Raw genomic sequence first — 25425 nt, 5'->3', positions numbered from 1 at the left:
GTGAGGTTGTGACCTATGGTTTTCATAATGTAAGTTCCCTTCTTTTCCACCAGCTCTGCGGCCTTAGAGCCATACTCCCTAACCTGATACTCCCACTCTGGAGGTGATTCTTGCTATTGGTTACCCCTTTCTGGACATCGGAGCTTGGGGAACCAGAATTGAGAGGAAGGCTTGTATGCAAGCATGAGTGTGGGTGTGTTGGGTATTTTAGAGAGGGTCTCTAGTTGGACTGTCACCACCCTCCTCATGAAGTCAGAGTCCTGTTTGGATAATTGGCCACAGGTACAAGGGAGCTTGATTCCTGAGTCAAGGCTGGTTGGGTTTAGGATGGGGCAGGGAAGACTGATGGGGCAAATGGGGAGGAAGGGAGGTTCCTGCCTCACCTGACAACAACCCTCCACCAGGCCCTTTTGCTGGACTTCAACCCACAGGGTCTTCTCTGTGTCCTTCCTTCCTCTTTTCCTGTCCCATCATGAAGACTCACCCATCACTTGCCCCTTGGGATCCAGCTCTTTGATCTCTGAGGCAATAACTGGCTACTTGGATTACTAATCTAAATTCATGTGCTGGTGACAACAGGTAACTCCGAAGCACATGAGCCTTTTAATCAGCCAAGAGGCCTTTTTTTTTTCCAAGATTTTTATTGGTGAAGGGGAACAGGACTTTATTGGGCAACAGTGTATATTTCCAGGACTTTTTTCCAAGTCAAGTTTTTATCCTTTCAATCTTAGTGGAGGGTGCTGTTCAGCTTCAAGTTGTTGTCCTTTGAGTCTTAGTTGTAGAGGGCGCAGCTCAGCTCCAGGTCCGGTTGCTGTTGCTATTTGCAAGAAGCCTTTTTAATGCAAGAGGCCTTTTTAATCCAAGAGGTGACTCTCAGAGTGGGAACTTGGGTGGAGGTGGAGTGGCTGTTTGGGCCTATGGGGGCCTGTGCAGTTCACTCAATAACTCAGCAGATATGTAAGGAACGCCCGACTCTCTGCTGTGCCCTGCTGCACTGGGGCTAAGATGCCTTTATACAGTTTTGAGGAAGATAAAGAGAAGTAAATAATCGATTAGATACTGACTGACAAAAGTGAAGGTTAGGGAGGTACAGGGTGAAGTGCTTTGGGAGCACCCAAGAGGGGCACCACAACCAGCTTTGGACAGTCAGGGAAGGCTCCCTGGAAGAGGAAGCAAAGACCTGGAGAATAAGGAGGAGATAGTTTGGCAAGAACAAGTCAGAGAAGAGAGGGTTGTAAGGGCAAATCGCCCTGTCTCCCAGGGATTTTTGGGGGAGGATGAATGGGGGACATTTGAAGACAGCGTGGCTAGGGGCTCCTGGCACCCAGAGGCCTTGTTTAGCTATGAGTTGTATGTGCCACCACAGGGGAGCATGGGTTTTGGGGTGCGCTAATATGTATGGGGTGTGTGGGGGCTGCCTGTGGTGTGGTGCTGTGGGTTCAAGTGGGACTAGGGCACGGTGTGGTGCCCAGGCCTCTCCCAGGCAGCTGCAGGAGGTGCAGGATTGCCAGGGCCAACTGCAAATTAGCCAGGCTGGTGTTAAATGCCTTTGCTGCTTCTTTCCTCCTCTCCTGTCTCTCCCTGCCCTCCCGAAAATCAACAACTGTGTCAACAGCGGGGTGATTGTGCTTGGCCAGCAGCCTCCAAGGCTGCCAGGACTGGGCAGGTGCTGGCAGGGGCTGCTGGAGCCCCACACTGGGAGCAGGCTGGGCCTGGCTGCCAGGGCTGCAGGATAAACAAGGCCGCACACAGGCTGGCCAGGAGGGAGGGAGGCCACAGGCAGGCTGGAGGGAGAACAGGTGTCTCAGGAGTGCTGCAGACACAAAGAACCTCTTGTCTCCTCCTCTCTGGCCCCGGGGAGCAACCCCCCTCCTCCCTTTCTCAGGCTCAGTCTGAGACCAGTGGCCAGGTCAGCCAGGGGGTGCTGGGAGTGAGTGAAGGGCAGGTGCTGACCTCTAGATTCCCCCTGCCTTTGGTTCTTGAGAGAGGTAAAACCAGTCCTGACTGGGGGGCAAGGGCAGGGGGGAGTCGGGTGCCCTAGCCCCACCCATCGTGAGGCCTCAGTGAGTCTCAGTTTCCCCACTGGAAAGCCAGAAAACTCCTCACCCCTGCTGAGGCACCCAAGGAAGAAATGGGTGGGAGCTTCTGGGAGGAAAGAAGCACTCAGAGTCAGGACTAATGGAAGGTGGGGCGACAAATAGAAAGACCTGGGCCAAGGTCTATGACCTCTTTACTGAGCACCTACTGTGTGCCAGGCACCGACTGTATTCGGGTTGAGGGAGGCAAGGAAAAATAATATAGTAGCAGCACAGATCAGATTGTGGAGTCAACTGCCTGTGTAAGTACCCAACTGTCTTGGGTAAGTCACTTAATCTCTCAGAGATTAGTGCATCTGTAACATGGGGGTGATAATAGTCACTGCCTGATGGGGCTGTTGTGATTGTTAAATGTGTGAAAATGTGTGAAGAGATGCCTGGTGTGATGCATGTTGTATGGTAAGGACTCTATTAAGAGAAGGCCATTATTGTCCAAGTGTCTCGGAGAGTATCAGGGTCTCAAATGTAGTCAGAGCCTAGGAAATAGACAGGTTAAAAAGTAATTGCAGTCCAGTCAAGTACTAGAGACCAGGATGTCCAAGGGCTCTGGAATGCCCTGGAGGAACAATCAACTGTGCTAGGATTACTAAGGAGTGATTTATGAAGGTGGGGAACTTTTGAGCTGGGCTTTCAGTAGGTGGAGGAGTTTTCCGGGTCAGGAGTATAGGATGGGCCTTCTATGAAGCGGCACCGTGTGTGAGCCAGAGCCCAGAGCTGTGAAAGTGCATGTTTGTACCTATATCATAGGTTTGGGAGGACAACAGCTGGAGGTGTGGCAGGGGCCAGGCTGAGAAGGGCCTGAATGCCAGGCGAAGGACTTCAGGCTTACTGCAGGGTGAGGTGCCAATTTTGGTTGGTTGATACACAGTGCCTTTTTTCTTCCTCCCCACACCAATCTGCATGACTTATTGAAAAACTCAGTCTTACTCACTCCGGAATACCTTTAATTTATAGAGAAGCAGGATTGTTTAGTGAAAACACCATCGAGTTTTAGAGTCAGAAAGTTCTGGATTTGAAGATTTTGGATTTTGAATCTCGATATTGGGCCATATACCTAATTTCTTCGAGCCTCATTTTTCTTTTCCATAAAATGGGGTAATGGGATCTCCTCTGGTGCCAGATGATTGTGAGGATTAGAGAGAAAGGTGTGCCAAGTGCTGATGCCCTGTGGTTGCACAGTAAACAGGAGATGCGGGGGTCACTGTTTGTGTGGTCCTGCCCATGTCAGGACCCTTCTTGGGCCTTGGTCTCTATATCTGTACCGTGGAAACAACTGTATGTCTCCTTCCTTTCACGATTTTTGAAGAGGTAATGGGCCATGGGTAGATCAGTCACGCTGGGAGGCCCAGGACGACAGGGGCCAGACACTGTCCTTCCTGGGGCAGCGCCCGGGCCTGCTGGACTGAAGTGGAGGGAGCTGACTCCCTGTGGCTGTAGCAGTGGTTCCAGTCCAGGTGCTGTCCTGTGCATCAGGCAGTAGGGCGTCCGTCCTGCCTTTTCCATCGGGGTGACGCCCTTCAAGGGCCCTCTGACATCTTCCTGTGACTGTGATGCTGGTGTTTGAGGGCTAGAGGGCAGCTGGGACCAGTGGGCACCGAGGACACCAAGGCTCTGCTCTAGCTTTGGCTTGTATGTCTACAGGCCTGTCACTTGGACTCTCTTGGAACCTCGCTTTTCCTATCTGCAACTTGGGAGGGTCCATCGTGATCCCTCCCAGGATGAAACAAGAATGCTGTGCTGCTGAGGCGATAGAATCAGATAAGGATGATGACAGCCACCCTGGTCATTTTTGTTGCACTTTTAAACTCCAGGTGTGGAGTCAGATGCTTCGCCACAGTCCTGCATCGTCACTTGGCAGTGCCCTCCCTGGTTTGCCTCCCTCCATGTGGTTTATCTCAGGGGTGCCTCATGAAACCTGTGAGTCAGGAAGGGCAGAGATTATCTAACTGCCCATTTTGTGGATGAGGAGACTGAGATTTAGAGATGGGGACTCATCCAAGTGGTGGGGTTTCCTTGTCCCACACTGGCTGTGGGTCTGCAGGGATGAGCTAGCTGGTCCATGTGGTGTGTCTCATTCTGTGCAGAACAAGTGGAAACCCACTCTGGGATTTGCTGCAGAGTCCCCTGGCCTCCTGCCATTGGTTTTGAGGAATTGGTGATGGGAAGGGCGAGGGGCATCGAGGAATGTCTGGAGCACATTGGGTTTCCTGTCATTCGCAGGGATCCCATCCCGAGACCAGATAGGCAGAGGCCACCATTCTCCTCTCCACTATCACTTGCCACTTTAGCCATGCCCAGTGTGAATATATCTCCATTTTATCTTCTTCCTCTGCACTCAGCGTTTCTCAGGTGGCCGCGAGGTGAGGTGAGGCCAACGAGAGAAGTTGGTGCAAAGGGGAATGCCAGGAGATGTGGCTGGGGCCGGTACTGTGGGATGCCTGGCCACGTGGCAGATAGCTTCCTAGGTAGCCATGAGTGAGAGAGAGGCAGAAAGAGTAGCAGTGACACTTGGATTTTTCCAAGGGCCATGTACACATTTACATACAGTTTGCATATAACCAATACACTGAACACAATTTTATAATTTATCTCTAGGCACATTCAGATTTGCCTTTTATATTATTGTTTTTTGCAAACATGGCTGCTTCCTTTGTCTTTTTGCTCTTGCCTACACCTTCTCACTCCTGTCCCATTTCCCCCCTGACCTCTCTCATGGAGGGCAGGTGATTGGGAACAGAGTCAGCTCCCGGTCATCCACTATAGATCCTCCCTCCCCAGGGGGAGCACAGAGGGCTGGATGACCCACTGCTCTTCAGCAGGAAGCCATTCCATTGCTCCCCAGCAGCCACTGTCACCTGTGAATGGGGACCAGGGAGCCTTCACATGGAGGCACACAGTGCTTGGCACTTAGCAGGTGCTCAATAAATGTGAGGATAAAGTGAAATTAGAGACAGAAGAATTTCCTTAGGGCCTGGCTTATGTGCCTGTGAGCCATGAGGCTAGTGGGGAAAAAGGAGCCCCTGGGAGTCCTGGGGTGGTAAGAACACATTTCCCTCTCTGACTGTGGCCAAAGAAAGCATTTCTTTCTCTTCTTGGCCTTGCAGGAAATAGTGTTGGGCATGAGAGGAGCAGAAAGGAAGGGTCAGACCTTCTATTTTGTTTTCCAGATTGAGTTTCTGTTATTAGCAATTTCTGACACCCTGGTCTCCAGCCAAGCGCATTCTCTTCTCTGCAGTGTTGGGGAGATTCTTGGCCATGGCAAGAGGCTAGACAGGAAAGAGTATGGGTCAACAATTTTATGATTGACAGTGATTCCTTGGCCTGTGCTAGGGGACAGTTTTAGCGCGGGGCCAATTTGAGCCCAGCCCTGTGTGGAGAGACGCCCTTCCGGGATGGCATGGCATCCCCGTGTGAACCCAAATGGCTCTTGTAAGGAGTGCGAGTGGGCTCACTTCTCACACTCCTGCCCACTGTGCCTCGGGCTCCATGTTTTTCTCTGTGAAATGGGGTCAGGGCACTGACGTTCAGAACAGTTGCTATAGAGTTTGTCGAGATGGCAGGGCCTGGGACAACCCCTACAAGGAAAGGAGAGCAGCTGTGTGCAAGAGGATCCCGGAAGAGGGGGAGCAGGCAAGATGACCACCCCTGTGGAAAGAGTGGCGCACAAGCAAAACAACCCCCTTTCTGCAAAAGTGCTGAGCTGGTGGAATTTAGCTTCCCGGTTGCGAGATCGGGGCAGTAGATAGAGCTCTGCGGGCGCCTGGGCTGTGTTGTGCAAGGTTGTATGTGGGGGTCCCGGAAGACAATGGAGAGGGCAGGATCAGCACCTGTGGAGCCCTCTCCACCAGGCTGGCCGCCCCACTTCCCTGCGGTAACCACCGGTCCCCATTCCTGGAAGCAAGTCCCTTTCCTCCATCCACCGCTCATGTGAGTTGGTCTCATTCTTTCCTTGTCCCCTCATTCTCCTCCCGACTGTTTGGACTGGAAGTAATTATATTAGCCTTTCTTCAGGGAGTGGAGGGGTTTCTCTGGGTCAGGGCTGGTGGTGCCTCATCCCCTGGCCTCTGCCTCACAGCTGGAAGGGTCCCAGACTGCTTTGAGGAGAGTGAACCTTTCAAGTGGTGGATTCCTGCAGCCCAGCAGGTCTCCGAGCTTGGTTCCATTGCATGATTGGGAAGGGCAGACTTGCTAGAGGAGAAAAAGTGTCTGTGGGACTCTGGGAAGAGCCAGGGCAGAGAAAGTGTGCATCGGGCGGTGGGGGAAAGGGCTGGTGTACAGTGAGAGAATGGAAGTGGTTTCCAGCTGTGAGGTATGGACTGTTATCTTACTATGATCCTCACACGGCTGATGACCACTCTGTCCTGAGGTGGGTACTTGTCCTCTGTTCTTGGGTTGGCATCCTCCTCCCTGGCCAGCTCAAGGCTTTTGCTAGGGGTTCAAGAAAGGATGAACTCGGAGATTCGATTTGGCATGGATAAGTTCAGTAAAGTGTGTGTGTAGCACATACTCTGGGCCCAGCACGAGACTTAGCTCCATTAGCAACCCTTCTGTCCTGCTAAGGCAAATAATCGTGGGGCACCTCTGTACCAGGTGCTGCGAGGAGTCCTGCTGGGGGAAAAGGGAGGGCCTTGGCTTAGATGAAGACCACTCACGGCAAAGTGGGCCAAGGAACTAGGACTTTGTTGACAGTGAGGAACCAGAGAATGTTTCAGAGAACTTTTAGAATGGGTGGCTCATTCATTCAGTCTGAAACTTCTCTTCATTGTTCTGTGACACGGTCCAACAGATCCCTGTTCTTTTTCTTTCCGTAAAGACATTTTTGCTGCCTTCAGATCGCACTGAACCATCTGGTAATCGAGACAAGTTTCCCTTCCCTGCCAGGGCTAGTGGGCTCCCAGGGTGTGGGGCCACGCTGGCAGCCCTGGGCAGTGGGTATGTTCCTTTTCCCTGTCTGCCCTGACCCACGCTGCCCTTGGCTTTGGTCCAGCTGGGGCCCAAGTGAGTGTGGCCCACTTTCCTGGGAAATCCAGCTTGTGCCATTTCTCGATGAATGGGCAAATTTATGTTGTTTGGGATTGAGGAATATTAATCTCTAGATGTCATTTTAAAAGGCAATGGCTTAGTATAGTTTTGAACAAATGAGATAGGGGAATGAATAAGCTTTACAAGCTCTCATTAATGTGAAAGCACTGGATGAGACTGGGGTGGAGGAGACTAGACCCTGTTCTCAGGGAAGCTGTAATCTGGGGCAGTGAGACAAAAAAATCCTAGGAAACCAAGCTGCATTGTGGGAGCAAAGCCTTTCATCAGAATTGGCCAGGACACCAGGACTGATGGTGACAGTTCCATCTCTGCAGCATTGGGTTGAGAGGCTGGGGACAAGGTGGAGTCTGGCAGACCCAGGGTGAGTGGTTTTACTTCTTCTCAGATGTGTGATTTCTGGCAAATACCAAAACGTTTTTAGAGCCTAGTTCTCTCATGAACTGGGAAAAGAATAATACCTACCTCACGATGTGAAAAGGATTTAATGAAGTGATGTATAAGGTGTGATCAAAAAATACGGTGAATGTTTACATTTAAAAATTTATTACAGTAAAAGACACATTGCCATTGATCCCCCTCAGAATACCCCTCCTCACTTCAAACACACTTATCCCATTGCTCTTGCCACTTTCTGAAGCAGTTCTGGAAGTCCTCTTTTGTGAGTGTCTTTAGTTGTGCCGTCATGGCTGCCTCGATGTCCTGAATCTATTCAAAACGTTTACCTTTCATGGTCATTTTGACTTTGGGGAAGAGCCAGAAGTCGCGTGGTGCCAGATATGGTGAATAAGATGGATGAGGACACACTGTAATGTTTTTACTTGACAGAAATTGTCGTACCAGAAGCGATATGTGACATGGAGAGTTGTCATGATGGAGGCTAAAATAGACACTCACAAAAGATGACTTCCAGAACTGCTTCAGAAAGTGGCAAGAACGATGGGATAAGTGTGTTCTAAGCGAGGGGGTGTATTTTGAGGGGGTTTAATGGCAATGTGTCTTTTATTGTAATAAATCTTTTAAATTTAAATAATCACCATATTTTGTGATCACACCTTTGTGATTACAGCTCTTAGTAGTACAGGGCCTGGAGTATAGGAGGCTCCAATAAGTGGGAGCCAATATTAGTACAATGGCTACTGCGTTGCTGGTTGTTGGAGCATATGTTGGGTTGTGGATGGCGCTGCCCTCCTGGGCCTGCCTGGATGTGGGGGCAGCCCCTCCCTCGGGTCATGAGTATGACCTCTGTAGGATCTGGGAAAGAAGGAGGAGCAACTCTCCAGAGTGTGGTGGGGACCACTGCCAGCTATGACACCTCTCTCGGCCTCCCTCAGTATTCCTCCCTCAGATGCTTCTCTGTGCTTCAGCTTCCTCAGCTGTAAAATGCTGCCGACAATTAGGCCTACATGTTGGGAGGATTAAATAAAAAGGATTACATGGAAAGTGTTCAGAACAAAGTCTGGCACATGGGACTCTTTTCCAGGTATTTGGTGCTGTTTACTGTTGCTGTGGTTATTCTGTTCCTGGAGTGAACCATTCCCTCAAAGAAACAAGGGTGAGAGCTGCTCCCTAAGTTTCCCAGGAGCTGGGGTATAGGGTCGGGGACCCTGCGATGCTGGTGCTGGGGAGCAGCCCAGAGAAGGGAACAAACACACTGTTTTTCACACACTAGCTGCTGGCAGGGCGTTGCCAGGTGTAGCAGAAATGACAGTCTGGCTCAGAGTGCACTGCCTTTTGTCCTTTGCCCAGTGTGGTCCCTTAAATTGGTCACTAAGGGGGGCAATTCTACACCAAGCAGGACGGATATTTTGTAAAACCGATGAAATTCACATGTAGTTGGGATCGCTGTGAGACCAGAACCACCACATTCACAAAACTGAACGGCTGGTGAGTTTTAATAATTCGTAGTAATGAACAGCCTTGCACTAACCTTTGGACTCGGGGTGCGCAGGAGCCTGGCAGGAAGTGAAGGCTGCCAGGTCGGCACGCACGCCCATGGCGAGAGGGTTAGCTGGGTTTGCAGTGCCTATGGGAGTAGCCTCTTCTCCCAGATCTTTGTGTTGTGGTCAGGCAGACCTTAAGTGGGACTCTGCCTTCACCCCTTGGCTTCAGTTGCTTCATCTATAAAATGGGTTTTGTCACTGCCAAAAATATCTGTGAAGTTCTCAGCTTGTGGTGATCACTCAATAAATGGCAGGTGCTGTCAATATCTTTCTTCTGAGAAGCTTCCGTGTCTTTCTGCTGATTTGGCTGCAGCCTGAAGGTGGAGATCAGGGGCTTAGCAGCACCTGTGTTTATTTCACAGCATCAAAGGCTGTGGTGCCTCCCCCACTTATCATCGTACCTCTGGGGGAAGAAGGAATAATTCACTCCACGTGCAAATGGAAAAACTGAGGAGAACTAGGAAGGCTAGGTGTTTGTACCAGATCCTACAGTGAATTACAGGAGTCCAAACCCCTCCCCAGTATATGGGGCTTTATAAACCAACCATCAAGTGTATGAAGTGCTTTGATATTTACAAAAATCACTCTGCCGAGGCGCCCAGCAATCTGTTGGTGTGCATTTTTACTCCTAATTTACAGATAAGAAAGCTGAGGTTCAGAGAATTATGACTGAGTTTGTGGCAGAGGTAGGACTCAAACTCAGACCTTCTGCCTCCAAATCCAGGGCTCATTTCCACTGTGCACTCAGAATTCTCACCCTGCCTGTCTAGACCCCCTCTGCAATTATTTTTTCCCTCCATACAGGGAGGTCTATTAGGGTGGATAGTCATGAGCCAGCAGGAAGAGGGTTAAATTTCTCCTAAGAGACAGAGCTGGCGCCTCCAGTGACCCCATCACTGACCTCATCCCCTGGGTCAGGGCTGCAGGCTGTGGGGGAAGGGCAGAGAGCCTCTAACAGCACAGTGGGCAGAGGGAGGGCCTGAGGACGCTACGCCCATCTCTCTTCCTCTTTGGACAAAGATGGACAAGATGGCTGGTGGCTCTTTGGTTTCCATAGAAAATCCCTAAGGGTCCATAGTGATGGCCTGCCATTCCTGTGACCGGCACTCTTAATCAGGCCATGGAGCACAGGCATCTCTTAGAGACACTGGAAACCATGTAATTTGTTCTTAGTTAAGTGGGAACTGGGGAAATTTTTACCACTAAAGGCACCAGTAATAGAAGATGGTAATATCAAGTGAACCTTGAGGCTGGATGAGACTTTAGCCCCAGCTTGTCATTCATTGAGGAGGAAAGGGATGATTCTGTGGCCCACAGAAGCCAGCACCTGTGGGATAAGTGGGTGAGTCCCTGGGAACTGGGAAGGCTGCTCAGTTCCCCCCTTGTCTCCCCAGGCGAACCCCACCCCAGTTACCCCTATATTAGCACAGGCCTTCTGGGTTAGAGCTTTCCTTTGGGCCATTGTCATTGGGTCCTCTCCAGCTGGGGAGTACACCAGGAGTAAACCTCAAGAGAGGCCCAGAGTGGGAGGATGACGCGCTCATTGCTCTTCGGCAGGTCGGGGGCGTACCTGTCCTGGAAACCAGCTGTCAGCCCAGAGCTTTCCTTGAAACCACCATGCTAGGAAGGAAATTTGAAGAAAGGATTTCCAGGAAAGACGGGGAACTGCTTTTAAGGGAAGACCAAAGCTCTTCCTCCACCCCATCTTTCTGCCCCCAGGTCTCTTTATCTCCCTGCTAAGGGATCCTAAATACACCTTGTGTCTGTGTGGCAGGTGGAAACCTTTAATCGTTGCTAGAGGTGAGGGAGGCTTCGAGGGAAGGCCTTCTAGCTGGTGGGGCAGGTCTGCTACTGTCTGGCCCTGGCCTTTTCTAGACACTTCAATTAGTGACGTTAATTATGGCTTTGGGAGTGTGGGCCTGCGCCCTCCCTGACGCGCAGCCTGACCGTCGTCCCGTCTGTGAGGCTATGTTTATGCCCTCGCCTTTGCCCATCTACAAGATTAAAGGTGCCGTGAAAGTGCAACTTATTAGCAGTTTCATGTTCTCCATCTTTTTTGTGTGTGTGTGGTAAATATGCATAACAAAATGTACCATTTTAACCAATTTTTAAGTGTTAACAGTTCAGTGGCATTAAGTACATTCACATGTTGGTTGTGCAGCCATCACCATTGTCTATCTCCAGAACTGCATCATCTCCAAACTAAAACTCTGTCTCTATTAAACAGGAGCCCCCCCATCGCCCCTCCCCCAGCCCCTGGTGACCTCTATTCTACTTTCTGTCTCAATAAATTTAATTTCTCCAAGGACCTCTTAAAAGTGGAATCATGATATATTTCAAATTTGTGTCTGGCTTATTTTATTTAGCATAGTATTTTCAAGGTTCATCTTACGTTGTATCATGTGTCAGAATTTCCTTCCTTTTTAAGGCTGATAATATTCCATTATATCGCTTATCTGTAGCATTTTGTTTATCCACTCCTCTATCCATGGACACTTGGGTTTCCACTTTCTGGCTATAGTGAATAATGTTGTATGAGCATGGGTGTACAAATCTTTCTTCAAGAAACTGCTTTCAGTTCTTTTGGGTATATACCCAGAAGTAGAATTGCTGGATCACATTGTTATTCTATGTTTAATTTTTTGAGGAGCTGCCATATTGTTCTTTACAGTGGCTGTATCATTTGACATTCCCCCTAGCAATTGTTCACATCCTTGCCAACGCTTTTTTTTTTTTTTAATTAATAGCCACTATAATGGGTGTCAAGAAGTATCTCACTGTGGTTCTCCATCTTTTTAAGGGGATGTCGAGGCCCCGAGACATGCTGGGGCCCCCGTTACAGCCTCCATCCTCAATTCTCTACTTCCTTTGCTACTTTTTCCCCAGTCCATCAGCAGGATGTAGGTGAGGTCCTTCTGCTGCCTTGCTCTGTCCACTGACTGTCAGACCCCTTTCCTTGCCAGCTGTCACAGGAGCAGAATGGCCTTGACGTACTAGAAGCGTCTGGAGGGTGGATGACCTTGGATGAGGAGGAGGTTTTAGTAGCATGAGGTTTAACAAGTTGATCATTGCAACCATGGGCATTGGGTGAAGTAAAAAAAGCCAGGAGTAGAAGATGTGCATTTACTACACATGGCTTTATAAAGAATTTTTAATAATTCCCAATTTTTAGTGACATGAAAACTCCCTTTTATATAGTCTATTAAGTGGGAGGGAAAGTATAAAAACTTGCTTATGAGCTCAATGATGAAAAAGAAAATTATGCATAAGAAAGACTTAACGGAGATATGCCAAATTGTTATCAGTGGCCTCCTCCAGATTGATGGGAAATGGGTGACTTGTTAATTTTTCTGTCCTTTTTATGTTGTTTGCAGATTTTCTGCAATGAGCACATGTTCCTTTTTATATTCAGAAAAGAATTAGATAAGAAAATAAGAATGACTGCAGCTATTCATTAGGCATATGTATTTTAAGGGAGTAGGAAGCACACAGTTCTGCTCAATGCTTTTGAGAGTTGGGCGTGAATAGGAAGTGAAGGGAGCAGGATTGGAGGCGTGGAGACAGATGGCACCAAGGGATGGCCAAGAAATAAAGAAGTGATAACTAAGGGAGGTCAGGGGCTGGGCAGCCCTGTGCCTTTGGGAATGCAGGCTGCCTCTAATTCATTCGGAAGATAACTGTGGTAGGCTTGGAGTCCTTTTGAGTTTTTTTTATCTCTGTATGTGGTGTAGGTAGGAGCACTGACCCCCCCCCCACCTGATTTTACCTGGTCTCCTGGCATGGCTGGCAGAAGTGAGTGAGACTGGCAACCTGTGAAACCAGGGCTTTTTTGGCACCAAGTTTGCCTTTGATTTCTCTTGTGTCAACCAAAATAGGACCTGCCCGGGTCCCTTGAACCCTATCATGTGAGCAACAGTGGCCCAGCAGAGGTTGGAAGTTGGAAACTGGCAATTCAGGCTCCAGAAATGACTTTCCATGGCCCTTGGGACCCTCAGACAAGTGGAAGAGAAGCCAGTATAATCCAGTGCTTAAAAGAAGGGACTCAATAGCCAGTCTCTGGGTTCAATGTCTTGGTCACCACTCACTGGCTATGACCTTGGGCAATTGCTTAGTCACCTTAAGCTTCTGTGTCCTCATTAGTAAAACAGAGATGTCATAGTAATTATATCATAGGGCTGTTGAAAGAATTAAAAGAGCTAATTCCTACAAATGTCACTCAGCGTACTGTGTGCTCTGCTCCTGTTGTCTGGTTGAGAGGTAAGTTCTGAAGCTAGGCTGCTCAGGCTCCAGTCACCTCTGTGCCTCAGTTTTTCCATCTGTAAAATGGAGATAATAATATTGTCTACTCATGATTGTTGTGAAGATTAAATAAATTAATGTAAGCAAAAGGTATTCAAACAGTGATTGGTACAAAGTAAATGCTCAGTGAATGTTAGCTATTGTGGGGTGAGGGATGTCTTTAGCTGATACACACCACAGTGCCGAGCAGTTGTTAGTGGCTGACAACTCATCTGATTGTCCCAAGAGTCTCATCTAGTTGGTTAGTGCCCATCACTCACTTGTTAAATATTTTGAATGTCTCAATTATTATTATTATTATCAGCATTGTGGGCTCCAGATGTCAAAATCCCTCCCCAAATCATACCTCGTCCCACCATCATACCTCGTCCCACCATCATAGCTTGTCCCACCCCTTTGCCAGATCTGTCTCTTTTCTTGGTTGGGGTGGTCCTGCCTCAGTTTGCAAAGGGTGCTGGTGCTGGAAGGTGGGGTCCCAGGCAGACTGGGGTGCAGGCTGGCTGCGTTCGGGGTTGTGTGGTGAGCATTTTAGATTAAATTAGAGACCAGCTACGATACTGCTCTCCTCCCTTTGCTTCCCTGCCCCTTTGAAAAGGAGCCAAAGCCAAGACGAAACATAACCTATAAATAAAGGGGACCATGAAAAAACAAAAAGAAAAAAGAAATCTTGCTTTTGCGGCAGGCTTGGCTGCCGATGGGGCAGATAATGGGAGAGGAAATGCGACCTTTGCAGAGAAAAAGAACGGAACACTTTGTTCACTGGAAGAATGAATGCTGCTTGAGCCTGAGCGAGCGGCTGCACTGGGGTTTCCGATGAGTGAGCTTGTCAGGGGCGATGTTGATGATTAGGCTTACATGGGCATGGGAAGCAGTCCACCCAGAACCCCTGCAATGGGGAAGAGAGGTGAAGGGAGAAGCAGCAGACCTGAGTGGGGTGCCCAAAGGTGAGGCCAGTGCACCCAGGTCTAGCCCCTGGGCCCCGGCCACCATAACTGCAGGGCTGCCATTCACCTTGTTCCTCCACTGTCTGTTCAAGCTGGGGAGCTAGATGCTCGAACCTCTCTGGAAGACCCCAGACCTTCTTTCGAGGTGTATCTTTCATGGAACCTTGTGGGGGTGCTCCCCAGGGAGGAGGGCATGAGGCTGAAGTGGATGTGCTGAATATTTGCATGCTGACCTGGTCCAAGGCTGTGCTCCTGCCAACACTTCCTGGCGGCCCTCTTGAGGACTGGCATTTACCCACTCCTCTTTCTGTTGTCTACCACTCACCAGTCTCGATCATTGACCCTTTTCCCCTGCCCCTGCAGTGGGTGGCAGAGGCAGGAAGAGAGAGAGGAACTAGGGGAAGAATCAGATACCTTTTGGAGCCCTCAGGGACCCCAGGATGCCGTGTGAAGGCGCCTATTTTGAGAGGGGCTGTGGGCTCACGGATGTGTAGAGGCTGATATTTGAAATGCCTTTAAGGACCTTCGAAAGATAACACTGGCTTGGGGCTCAGTTCTCTGGCTATCAGAGGTTTCCTGGAAGGACAATCATTCATTCATTCATTCACTCACTCATTCAACCGCAACGGTAATATTAAGTAAGTTTCATCTGCTTTGTTCAGACATTGTGCTAAGTATGTTATATACTTCCTAATTCTCCAACAACCATGAGATGTAGGTTTTTTCAGCCCCTTTTACAGATAAAGAATCTGCGATGTGAAGAGGTGAAGTCTCAAGTATTCGTTGGGCTCCTACTTAGAGCAGTGTGGAATTGGGTGACTGTCCACTTCTCTAACCTTCACCCTCCAACCCTAGATTACTATGGTAATGCCCATTACAGCTGTGCTGCACGGCTGTGTGCCAGGCATTGGCTGTTGCACGTATGATATCGTTTATTCCTCGTAACCATGCTATTGGGTATGTATTACCAGTCCCATCTGTAGATAAAGAAAACGGTAGGTTTAGAGAGTAAGTTGGCCTGTCCAGCTGCTGGTGAGAGAGGTGCTGGGGTTGCAACCAACTGCGCATGTCTCCAGAGCCTCCACTGCACTGTATACCTTGACTCTATCCAGCCTGTTTCCCACTTGTCCTTTTCCCCTCTGTGGTCATCCCTCTAGTCTCCACAGGGGGACCGCGAGGGTTAACAGAACACTTTACCCTCTTGGACGCCAGAGGAAATGAGGGAGCTGGCTGAGGGGCCTGTGAGTTCTGCAGAGTTTTTGTGTCATAAGCTGGGAAGGGAAGGCATGGTGGCTTGGCCAGATAAGCAGTGACACTGAATATGTGGGGTTTCCTTGGCAAATTCAGATCTTTTCAGCCTTGTCCACTCCGTGTGATACCTGGATGCTTAACTCAGTGTAGGCAGCAGCTTGTGTGATTCCATGGTAATTGGGGGCAGCAACAGAACATTAAGACAACCTACTCAGAGTTGTGAGACAGCCCTAAAGAGAGGGAGACCCACCAGGCCAGCGGCGGGGGTGAGGGGGAAGGAGCAGGAAGAGGGCAACGTGCCCATGCAGGGGTAGGGGAGGCTTCTCCAAAGTGTGATGGGGAGGGTTCAGGGAGCAAACTGTTTTTTTGCTTTTGGCAAACATTACATTCAATCCTTTTAATAATTTTTTGAGACAGTTACTACTTGTGTCATTTTAGAGTTGGAGGAATGGACACTTCCCCATGGTCACACAGGTAATATAGTCTGTGGTGGAGCCAGGCTTCAAACACAAGTCTGGATAACAACAAAGCCCGTTTTCTTTTAGCCATGCCAGGATGCCTTCCAGCAATGCTGGAGGGTCACACCCACCTGCCTGTCTCCTGGAGAGCCCGGGCATGCCCACATGCTCCCTGGAGCTCTGGGGTAGGAGGAAGAGACGTCCTTTCCTGCATGAGGTCTCTCCCTCCTTCCTTCCCTGAACATATATTAAAGAACATATATTCTTTAATTATATATTGTCTTCTAATCGCAAAGTAGGTATTGGAATCTCCATTTACACATGAAGAAACTAAGGTTTTGAGAAGTGAGTCTTTTCTGTAAGTTCCCACAGCTGCCTTGGTTTCTTTGCACTAATTCTTCCTTAGTTGTGACTCAAGTCGAAAACAACTAGAATCCTGTAACTGGTGAAGACCAGTGGCAGATCTCTCTTTGCTGGAGCAGGTACTGTTATCTGGGGTAGAGGGAGCGTGGGGCCAGGGCACCAGTGACGAATAGGTTCAGATGCTACCTTCACTGGCCTGGGGTAGGACAAGGCAATGAGTGGCGAGCCCCTCAGAAGTACTCTATCATGGCATTCTGTTTTTCCCCCTTCCTTCCTTCGGTTAATGTTAAGGGCAATCCCAAAAGGGAAGCCTTTGACAAGGCCAGTCAGGCCCAACTGCACCAATTCTGCTACGTGTCAGCCCTGGGCTGGGTGGGCACTCATACAGAAGACCAGATACACTGTCCTATCCAGGATGGAGGCCTGGACCTGACCATTGGGAGACAAGGACACAATCTGCAGTTGCCTGTTAGCACTGTGGGTGGGCTGCTGATGAGGTGTGGGGGGCTCTGGAGACAGCATCAGCTCCTGAAGGCAGGAGGGCCCCCAGAGAAGGGACTCCTGGAGACCCTGTTTACCTCTTCTAAATTTTACCCAGGCCAGTGGGGCAGGCACACATTTCCTTGGGAACCTCAACAGCACTTCCGAGTCTCTTGAAGTCCTCTCTGTCTCTTCCTGGACTCTCCCTCTGGGCTGGGAGAAGACTCAGGTGCCTCAGAGGCCTGACCACTAGATGGGGGCCTGTGGATGGGAACATCACAGCTATTGTCTCTTCCTGGTCTCACCTCCAGCTCCTTCAGTCCTTCGTGCCCTTGGGCTGGGGCTGAATCCTAGCCGCCTATGAAGAAGCTCTGTCTAGAGCTGGGCTTCTGTGCTAGAGGTAGGGGGAGGCTGCCTCCTCTTGCAGGTGGGAGGACAGGAGCTTGGGAGTTCACAGAGCCTCTGTTGGCTGGTGTTGGCTGCCCTACCAGGGGACTACTATGTTGGCCAGCCCAGAACAGCCAAGGGACTGAGAGTGAGCTAAGCTAAATCAGATGGACACAAACCCTGGATCTCACACCCCCCAGAGCCCACAGAGGCTGGAGAGGGAGAGGGAGCCTCTCAGGAAAGCTTTGTCCCAAGCCTGCAGCCGGCCTAACTCCTAGCTCTGAGTAAACATTAGAGATAGGATCGGGCGTAGCCAGGAAGGGTGGCAGGGTGCGGCCTGGGAGAAGAATGGCAGGATGTGGCACCGGGGCACCGTTCTGGGCACCCACGCCTCGGGCTATTGTTTAGGGCTGCCTGAGGCTCTCAACTCTCTGGGGCTTTGGGAGGAAGTGCCCTTCCCCTGGGACTGAGGCCCTGCCCCACTCCTGTGGTGTGGACCTCTCCCTAGTGATGCCCTTGGCACCACCCACTCAGGGCCAGCTTGGGACTGGGAGCTTGCAACAGAGTGGCCTGGTGTGTGCATGAGTGTATGTGGGGGGGGGTTGGGGGGGACATAGTGATTGGCTTCCCTCCGAGGGTCTGCCTATCTGTTCAGGCTGTCTTCCTGTACCCTGGGTCTGAGTCATCTGTCATGCTCTGATGACTGGAATTTATCTCTGTCTTTATCTGCATCTAGATATTTTTCTGGGGGGAAGAGGGGCTGTCGTTGTGGAGGGAGGAAGGGCTGAGTGAAAACTCCTTTGATTCCAGTCCAGCTGGGCTGCTCGTTGGCTGATTGGGAAAGGAAGTGGCTGGTGATTTGTTTTGGGTAGAAAGGGGCTTGGTGTGCACCTGTAGGTGGGTGGGGGTCAGAGGGGCAGAGATAAGGTTCATTGTGGGGAGGAGAAAAAGGAGGTCGGCACCTGTAGTGCTCTGAGCCACTGGCCCTCCGTTGAGATCAGGCACCTCTGTGCCTGTCCTAGGCACTGGACTGAGGACCTCAGGGCCTCTCGGGCACCAGCTCAGAGACTCACGGCTCTACAGCATCAAGGGTGAGGATGGCCGGAGCCCTCTCCCTTTAGGGGCCTTCACCTGTGACGGATGCTCAGGTGAGATAAGGCCGAGGAGAAGGAAGGCAGCAGAAGGCCTGTGGCATGGGTTCCGGAGAAGGGAAGGGAGGGCAGAGCAGGGATGCTGTTCCGTGACCCAGTTGGTTATGGTTCTCTGATTGTAGGCCTGAAGAAATACCGCCCAAAAACGCCACGTGAACTTGGCCTTTCTGGGCCTCAGTTTCTCCATTTACAAGACTGGGCAAGAGGGAGATTGGGTACATAGGAGCACTTCCACCAGAGTGGGAGACTGATGGGGTGTCCTGTGGGCTTGTGGCCCCTGACCAGGGCCCAGGTGGGAACTGGGGGAGCCCAATAACTCACATCTCTTGTGCACCAAGGGTCCTTTGGCTTTTGGGTGGCTGGGGAGAGGGGCAGGTATGACTGCTGTATGTAAAACCTCTTGAGAAAGCACGGGGATCGTATACCGTGCTTATGTTATATAAGACCCGGTATTATATTATATTATACCCGGTCTTATATTAAAATAAGACCGGATCTTATATTAATTTTTGCTCCGAAAGGCACATTAGAGCTGATGGTCTGGCTAGGTTTTATTTTCGGGGAAACACGGTACAAGCATAGAGCATTCTTGGTAAGGACGGGGTAAAGGAATTTCAGGGTTTTTTTAGCCTCTGAAAAAAAAGTAACTTCAGGGAAGACTCCAGCAGGGTCTTTAAATCCAAAGGGTATGGAAAATGTTTCTTACCTGTCCCAAGGTAAAAACAGAATGAAATAGAGTTGCTTTGCTGCTGGGGGGATTTAGGTCACTCATAGGAAGAGGTTAGATGCATGAAAAGGTGCTAAGGATAATGGTATGGGAGGTGGTGGTGTGGAAAATAAACTGCAGAGAACAGCATCATGCTAATAATGAGGATAATAGTAGCTGTCACTTATGATGCATCAGGTCTGCTTCTGTTATGCTGCTGAGCTATATTATACTTTCTGATCCTTGTACGAATATTTGAGCATCTGCTCTGTTCCAGGCACTGTGCTAGATTCTGGGCCTGCAATGATGAGCAAAAACAGCTGTTTTCCAGTGTCCTGAGTGGGGTTGGGTGGGTTCTCAGGCTTCTAGGTGAGACAGAAATAATATAAGCATGTATTGATATCATTACCAACTGTGGTAAGTACTTTGACTGCCAAGTTCAGGGTGTCATGAGAATGTAAAATAGGCACATCTTACAGGCTCTGTAGTTTTACTGGAAGGCTCATCTCTTCATACTGTTGGTTTTTTTTCAATTTCCATTTTAATAAGGAGGAAACGGGTTCAGAGAGGTTAGGATACTTGATCACAGTTGCACAGCAATTAATTGGACAGAGTTGGGTTTAAAGGTACTCAGGTCTGTGACCCCAGAGACTTTTCTCTCAACTGCCTGACTTGAAGAGCATCCTGGGCTGTACTTAATGGATGCTTACCCTGTATTATTTAATCTTCATGGACACCTAGGTGATATGGGTTATTATACCCAATAATATGGATGAGGTATACCCAATAATATGGATTAATTAACTTGCCCAAGATCACACAAGTCGGCTGGTGGCAGGGCTGGAATTTGAACCCAGGTTGTGGACCCAAAAGCCTGTGAGTTTTCCAAACTCCATTCCATTGATCCCTCTCCATCCCCGCCTTGGGTACCTTCACTTTACATTTTGTTGCACGCAGCTTTTGCTCTGCACTCTGAGAAAAGAGCTGGTGTGGTTGGGGTCCAGAGCCCAGCAGCCACACTCCTCAGTGACTTTCATCTCTGTGGGCTTCAGGCTGTGAAAAGGCAGGAAGAAACAGCTCTTCTCTAGCAGGTCTGTGCTTGCGGAGGGCCAGAGGAAGGAAAAGAGGTGCCCAAGGACCCTCTTCCCAAAGGGTGAGGCCAGGGAGCTGCTTTCCAGGAGGAAGGAGTCTGTTGGGCCTGCACCATTGCTTCTCCATCAACAAGTAAATAGGCAGAGAGTTCCAGCTAAGAGCCCGTGTCCAGTGCCATGTTGTGAAGTAAAGGGGCCTTGTCTGGGCAGCAGGCTCTGGCAGGGTTATCTAGTGGGCACCACGCCCTGGTGAACAGACTGACACCTCCCAGCTAGCTTGGCTGGTGACCAGGAGCCATTTTCTTTGTTACCAGGCACTGGGCCAGAGGCCAGGATGAGCCATTGGGAGCCCCACAAGACCGGCTCCCCAGTATAAAGATAATCCACAGTCCCACTGAAAGGACTCTGGGGGGTGAAGTGTGGGTAGAAAGGCCATCGAAAGCCAAAGGAAGGAGATGTCCTAGTGCAACATTGCCCAACAGAAATAAGATGCAAGGCACACGTGTGCCTTTAAATTTTCTAATAGCTACATTAAGAAGGGTAAAAAGGAACAGGTGAATGAATTTTAACAATGTTTTACTTAACCCAGCATTTACAAAACATTGTGAATTCAACATGTAATCAATAACCAATTATTAACAAACTATTTTACATTCTGTTTTTTGTACTAAGCCTTGGAAACCCAGCCTGTACATACCAAGCACATTTCCGTTGGGACCGACCAGTTACAAGTGCTCTATAGCCAGGGGTGGCCAGTGGCTGTATGGGGAGTGCTATCCAAGAGTTAATTAGGACAGAAAATTACCTCCTCATCCTCCAGCTTCAGCTGAGGGATGGCCAGACCATCAGCATCTGGCGCTGGGGAGACGACAGCTCAATTCCACCGAGGCCTTGAGGCCTTAGACCTGCCCATCTAACCATGTGTGCTGCTGAGCTGCCTCTGGGGTCTGTGGGCTGCAGTGGGAAGAAAGACTTTGAGGTAGGGGCAGGAAGGCCACGAAGCTGGGACAGAATGAAGGATAAAAGCCCTTAGGACCCAAGTCTGCAGCGAGGAGGCGAACCGGTCGCCTGCTCGCACTGAGGCCAGTGGAGCAGTGGGTGTGGGCCGAGGTGGCGCAGAGCCGGGCGGGATCAGGGCCCACAGGCTACCATTGTTCGCCTGTCACACTTCCTTTGGCTTTATTGCCTTTGTCCAACACCCTATTGTCTGGTTTCCTTTTGTCCCCCTTTCAGCGCTGCTGCCTTTTATTTCCCAGCCAGCCTGGTTGTTTTCATTTCTTTTGTCTGAAGTTCCTGAGAGGAAGGTTTTATTTTCAGCGGTTTGATTAATTCACAGCTTGAGCCCGGGGTTTGTTTGTTATGTAATTGCTGCCCTCAGCTTCAGGATAATACCCCTCTTCGACTCCCTCCTCCCCCACTCTGAGCCCTGCCTGCTCGAGACTGGGTCTGCGCCCCTCCCTGTGCCCGGATGGGCTGAGCCACTGGCTTCCTGGACACTCTCCAGGTCCCTGGGTGGTGGGAGGGATCCCAGGCTGGACCCCTAAGCCCTGGCAAGCTGGGCGAGGATCTCTTCTTTTCTCCTGGGCTGGCATTCTTAGGGTCAGTTATGCCCTCACTCTGAAATGCCCTGTCCTGGGTCCCACACCAGCCCCTAGGGCGCCTTGTCCTTTGAAAGTGGCAGGAGAGTCTGGGCTGATCCTGTAGGAAGGCATTAAATCGAATACAATTTATTCAACTATAATGCTTTTAGTTATTTAATGTAAAATACCGTTCACGTATTGTACATGGCACATTGATTGTGTCATTCATTATACTTACAAGAAACATGTAACTGTAGAGTTGATGCAGTGTACAAATACTATAGTGTACCTGCAATTTAATTTAAAGGATGTTTTACTATATCTGGTTTTTACCTTATTCTCTCCTCCTAAAAACTTAACACCCATGTAAAAATTTTTATAAAAAATTTATAAAAATTTTTATTTAGCAGTGCTTCTCAAACTAGTATGTATCAGAATCACCTGGAGGGCTTGTCAGAATATCCCTGGTCCCACCCATAGGGACTCTGATTTGTGGGTGACCCATGACTTTACCTCTCAAGCCTCCAGGCCCTGCTGATTCTGTGGGTCCTTGTGCGGCATCCCAGCTAGCAGTGGTTTAACAGACACCACATCCGGTGCTGGATAGTGTGCCAGATACCGTGCAATTAACAATTCATAGCCCATTTTACAGATGAGGAAGGAAACTGAGGTGAAACTTAACTGAGGTTAAGTAACTCGCCCCAGGTCACTCAGCAGCTAGTTGAGTGTCCCAGGCAGGACCCATGTGTACTTGAACCTGCTGACTGTCCCCACTGGTCTTGTCTCAGTGACTTTGGAGGGTGTGCAGGGGAGCTGTGGGGATCTGCTGCTCTGGGCCTGAGCCTGGCATGACCACTGAAAACCACTTTCCAGGATCCTGTGATGGCTCCTCCACTCTAGATGTCCCAGGCCATGGTGCCACAAGTGGGGAGGCAGCAACGAGAGCAGTAGATACGGAGTCTCTGCTTAAACCAGGATTGCAAATGCCTACAGGGGCCCAATCTCAATGAGAGACTCTAGGTAGATAGATTCATCTATCTCTCAGTCTGTTATTTATTTTCCCACTTTTGGTAGATATATGGGTATAAGAAATAGTTCACTTTTATCTTGTCTCTACTGTAAGAAAAACAAAGAATAAATGTATTATATAGCATAGCTGATACTTGGTTTCCCTTTTGGGGAGTAGTTGGGAGTAAGGCAAATGAGCCTGTTCATAAGGGGTACCTCATTTCTAGCCAATTGTTGCCACAGACCAAGTTCAAGGGAAGTTCAAATCCAGATCTTTATGATACTTCGTGATTTTTAAATTTTGGTAACTAATTACAAATATGTATACACACAAATATACACATACATGTATTTATAACCTTGTCTTTATTGGGCTCAGAAACAACTACTTAACAATCTCTGGCCTCCTTAGATGGACCCATCAGCCACTATCCCAACATTGCAACAGGCAGGGAATGCCAAAGGTTGGGCCCAATCTTCTCTACAGCTTCTGATTAAAAAAAAAAAGACAGAAGAAGCTTTTTTATTTTTCACTGGTGGGTCCCCGATGGGAGCTTCTGTCTTCGGTGTGTGCCTGTTGGGGGCTGGGGGATGGAGGCTTCTCCTGGGAAGAAGCCTTGCTCACTCTGCCCCTTCTCCCTTAGGATGTCCATGAGGAGCCCTGGCCCTGCCCAGCTGGCCTTGGATGGCAGTGGCACCATGGTGAACTGTACTGTCAAGTCAGAGGGGAAGAAGGAGCCCTGCCACGAGGCCCCTCAGGGCTTGGCCGCTGCAGCTGAACCCCAGCCTGGAGACCCAGCCCGAGCCACCCAGGACGGTGCTGACCCCCAGGCTCCAGCCCAGGTGACGCAGCACTTTTCAGTATCCCACTAGTGTCCCCACCACACCACGTTTGCCCTCTCCATTAGGCCATTTAGGGCAGGCACCCATCCCACTAGCTGGGTGGAGGGGCAGGCAGAAATATTCATCTCTGGGACAAGAGTTAGGTGAGTTGGGGAGGGGCTGCCAAGTTTTCAGGCTACCTGTCAGAGTGGAATGTGGACTTACTCCTGTACTCACTCACCTGACATTCATGCTCACCTGTGTGACCACTCTTTACACCCTAAGGACTTAAAGGAGAGATAGGATGGATGTACGTGCTCAAAGTTTAAAGGTAATCTACCAGCTTTTTCCTATGAGTTGAGAAAATCAGCCTCATTTCTGAAGCCAGAATTAAATCTCTGTTAAAGACAATACAATTCTTCACCCTTAAAATGAAGCAGCTGAACTGTATGAGCAGTAAGGATTCATGCAGCTTTAAAAAATTCTGAAAATCTTTGTGAGAGATCACTGGGAAAGGGAACATGGAATCAGGAAGAGCTAAAGTTCCCAATTAAAAGTGAATTTAAGAGAAAAAAAAATTCTATGATTCCATGAAGAGATTTACAAAAGGAATATATAATTAAAAGCCAAATGAGGAGAAAATAGTTTTGGGGTTCTGAGGAAGGATCCTGGAGGAGTGTATGGGAGGGGCTTAGGAGGCTGGATGGTAATTGAGGAAGACTTCCTGGAGGAGTAGGGTCTCAAGCTGGCCCTTAAAGAATGGAGAAAACTCAGGTGAGAAGAAAAAGGGGATAGTGTATTAAAGGACGGGTGGGGTGGGGGCCCTGGGAGTAAACGCTCTGCTGGAGTGCTGAGTGTATGCCAAGAAGTAATAATAAGGGCTGGCTTTCAGCCCCTACTCTGCAGTGGCAAACCTCATCTACGTGCGTTAACTCCCTTGATCCCAGCACAATTCTATGACAGGGAGGTATGAGTGTTTCCATTCGCAGCAGAGGGAAGTCAGGTTCAGAGAAGTTTAGGGATTCGTGGGATCAAGCACCTTGTGAGTCACTGAGCCTTGACTGAGCCAGGTCTTTTGTCTTTAAACCTTTTTTTCTTTTCAGTGTATCAGGCAAAGCCAGAGCAAAGATAGGGAAGGTGGGGAGGGAGGACCCTATATGTGGGGGGACCAGTGGACTCTGCAATTCCTATGTACCTGGGGTACTCAGCCCTTGCTGCAGTCTGCCCTCCCTTCTCTTGGAGGCGACAGTGACATTCAGTGTGTCTTACAGTATTGTGGCTCACCAGAGAGCAATGGGTCTCTGGAACCCAAGAGGCCAGGAGGCTCTGAGGCTGCTTCTGGAAGCCAGGAGAAGCTAGACTTGAACCGAAATTTAAAGGAAGGTAAGAAGTCTACCCTAGTTAGAGATAGGGACCTGGGGCGGGGGTGTGTTCAGAAGGTTGTTACTCATCCCTTTTGTCTCTTCTAGTCGTACCAGCCATCGAGAAGCTGCTGTCCAGTGACTGGAAGGACAGGTTTCTGGGAAGGAGCTCTGTGGAAACCAAAGATGTCAAAGGTGAAGGCCATGGGGGTAGGCAGGGGAGGGACGTCTGAACCTCTGCCCCTTCTCCCAGCCTGGCTATGCCTTCTGGGCCTAGATGGCAATTTTTGGGATTTTTGGTGCCCTCAGATCTGGCCTGTGCCACTCTGGCTCCTGCCTGGCCCCAGGGCTCAGCATATGCCCTCACCTAGGGACCAAACATTAGGTCTGGCGCATTCCCATGCAGGAGAGGCCTGGAGGGAATCAAATCCCATGGGTGGTGTGA

At 49.6% G+C, this 25425-nt stretch overlaps 1 protein-coding gene across 6 annotated transcripts in view; it reads left to right on the top strand.

Annotated features, from left to right (window-relative positions):
- The window catches only part of SOX13 (SRY-box transcription factor 13), a 47028-nt gene that overhangs the window by 9579 nt on the left and 12024 nt on the right, over positions 1-25425 (top strand). For 5 of the 6 annotated variants that reach the window (XM_033093050.1, XM_033093049.1, XM_033093047.1 and 2 more), the window contains exons 1-4: positions 18391-18409; positions 23442-23640; positions 24891-25002; positions 25089-25175. In XM_033093050.1, the coding sequence (XP_032948941.1) occupies positions 18402-18409; positions 23442-23640; positions 24891-25002; positions 25089-25175 (406 nt within the window). In that variant the 5' untranslated portion in view covers positions 18391-18401. Of the gene's footprint in view, positions 1-18390; positions 18410-23441; positions 23641-24890; positions 25003-25088; positions 25176-25425 lie in introns of those variants that run through there. The other variant, XM_033093048.1, reaches the window with a different exon arrangement.

This window comes from Rhinolophus ferrumequinum, chromosome 22 (assembly GCF_004115265.2).
Source record: "Rhinolophus ferrumequinum isolate MPI-CBG mRhiFer1 chromosome 22, mRhiFer1_v1.p, whole genome shotgun sequence".
Taxonomy (NCBI): domain Eukaryota; kingdom Metazoa; phylum Chordata; class Mammalia; order Chiroptera; family Rhinolophidae; genus Rhinolophus; species Rhinolophus ferrumequinum.
Note: the sequence above shows the minus strand (reverse complement) of the source record. Positions and strands in the feature narration are given on the sequence as shown.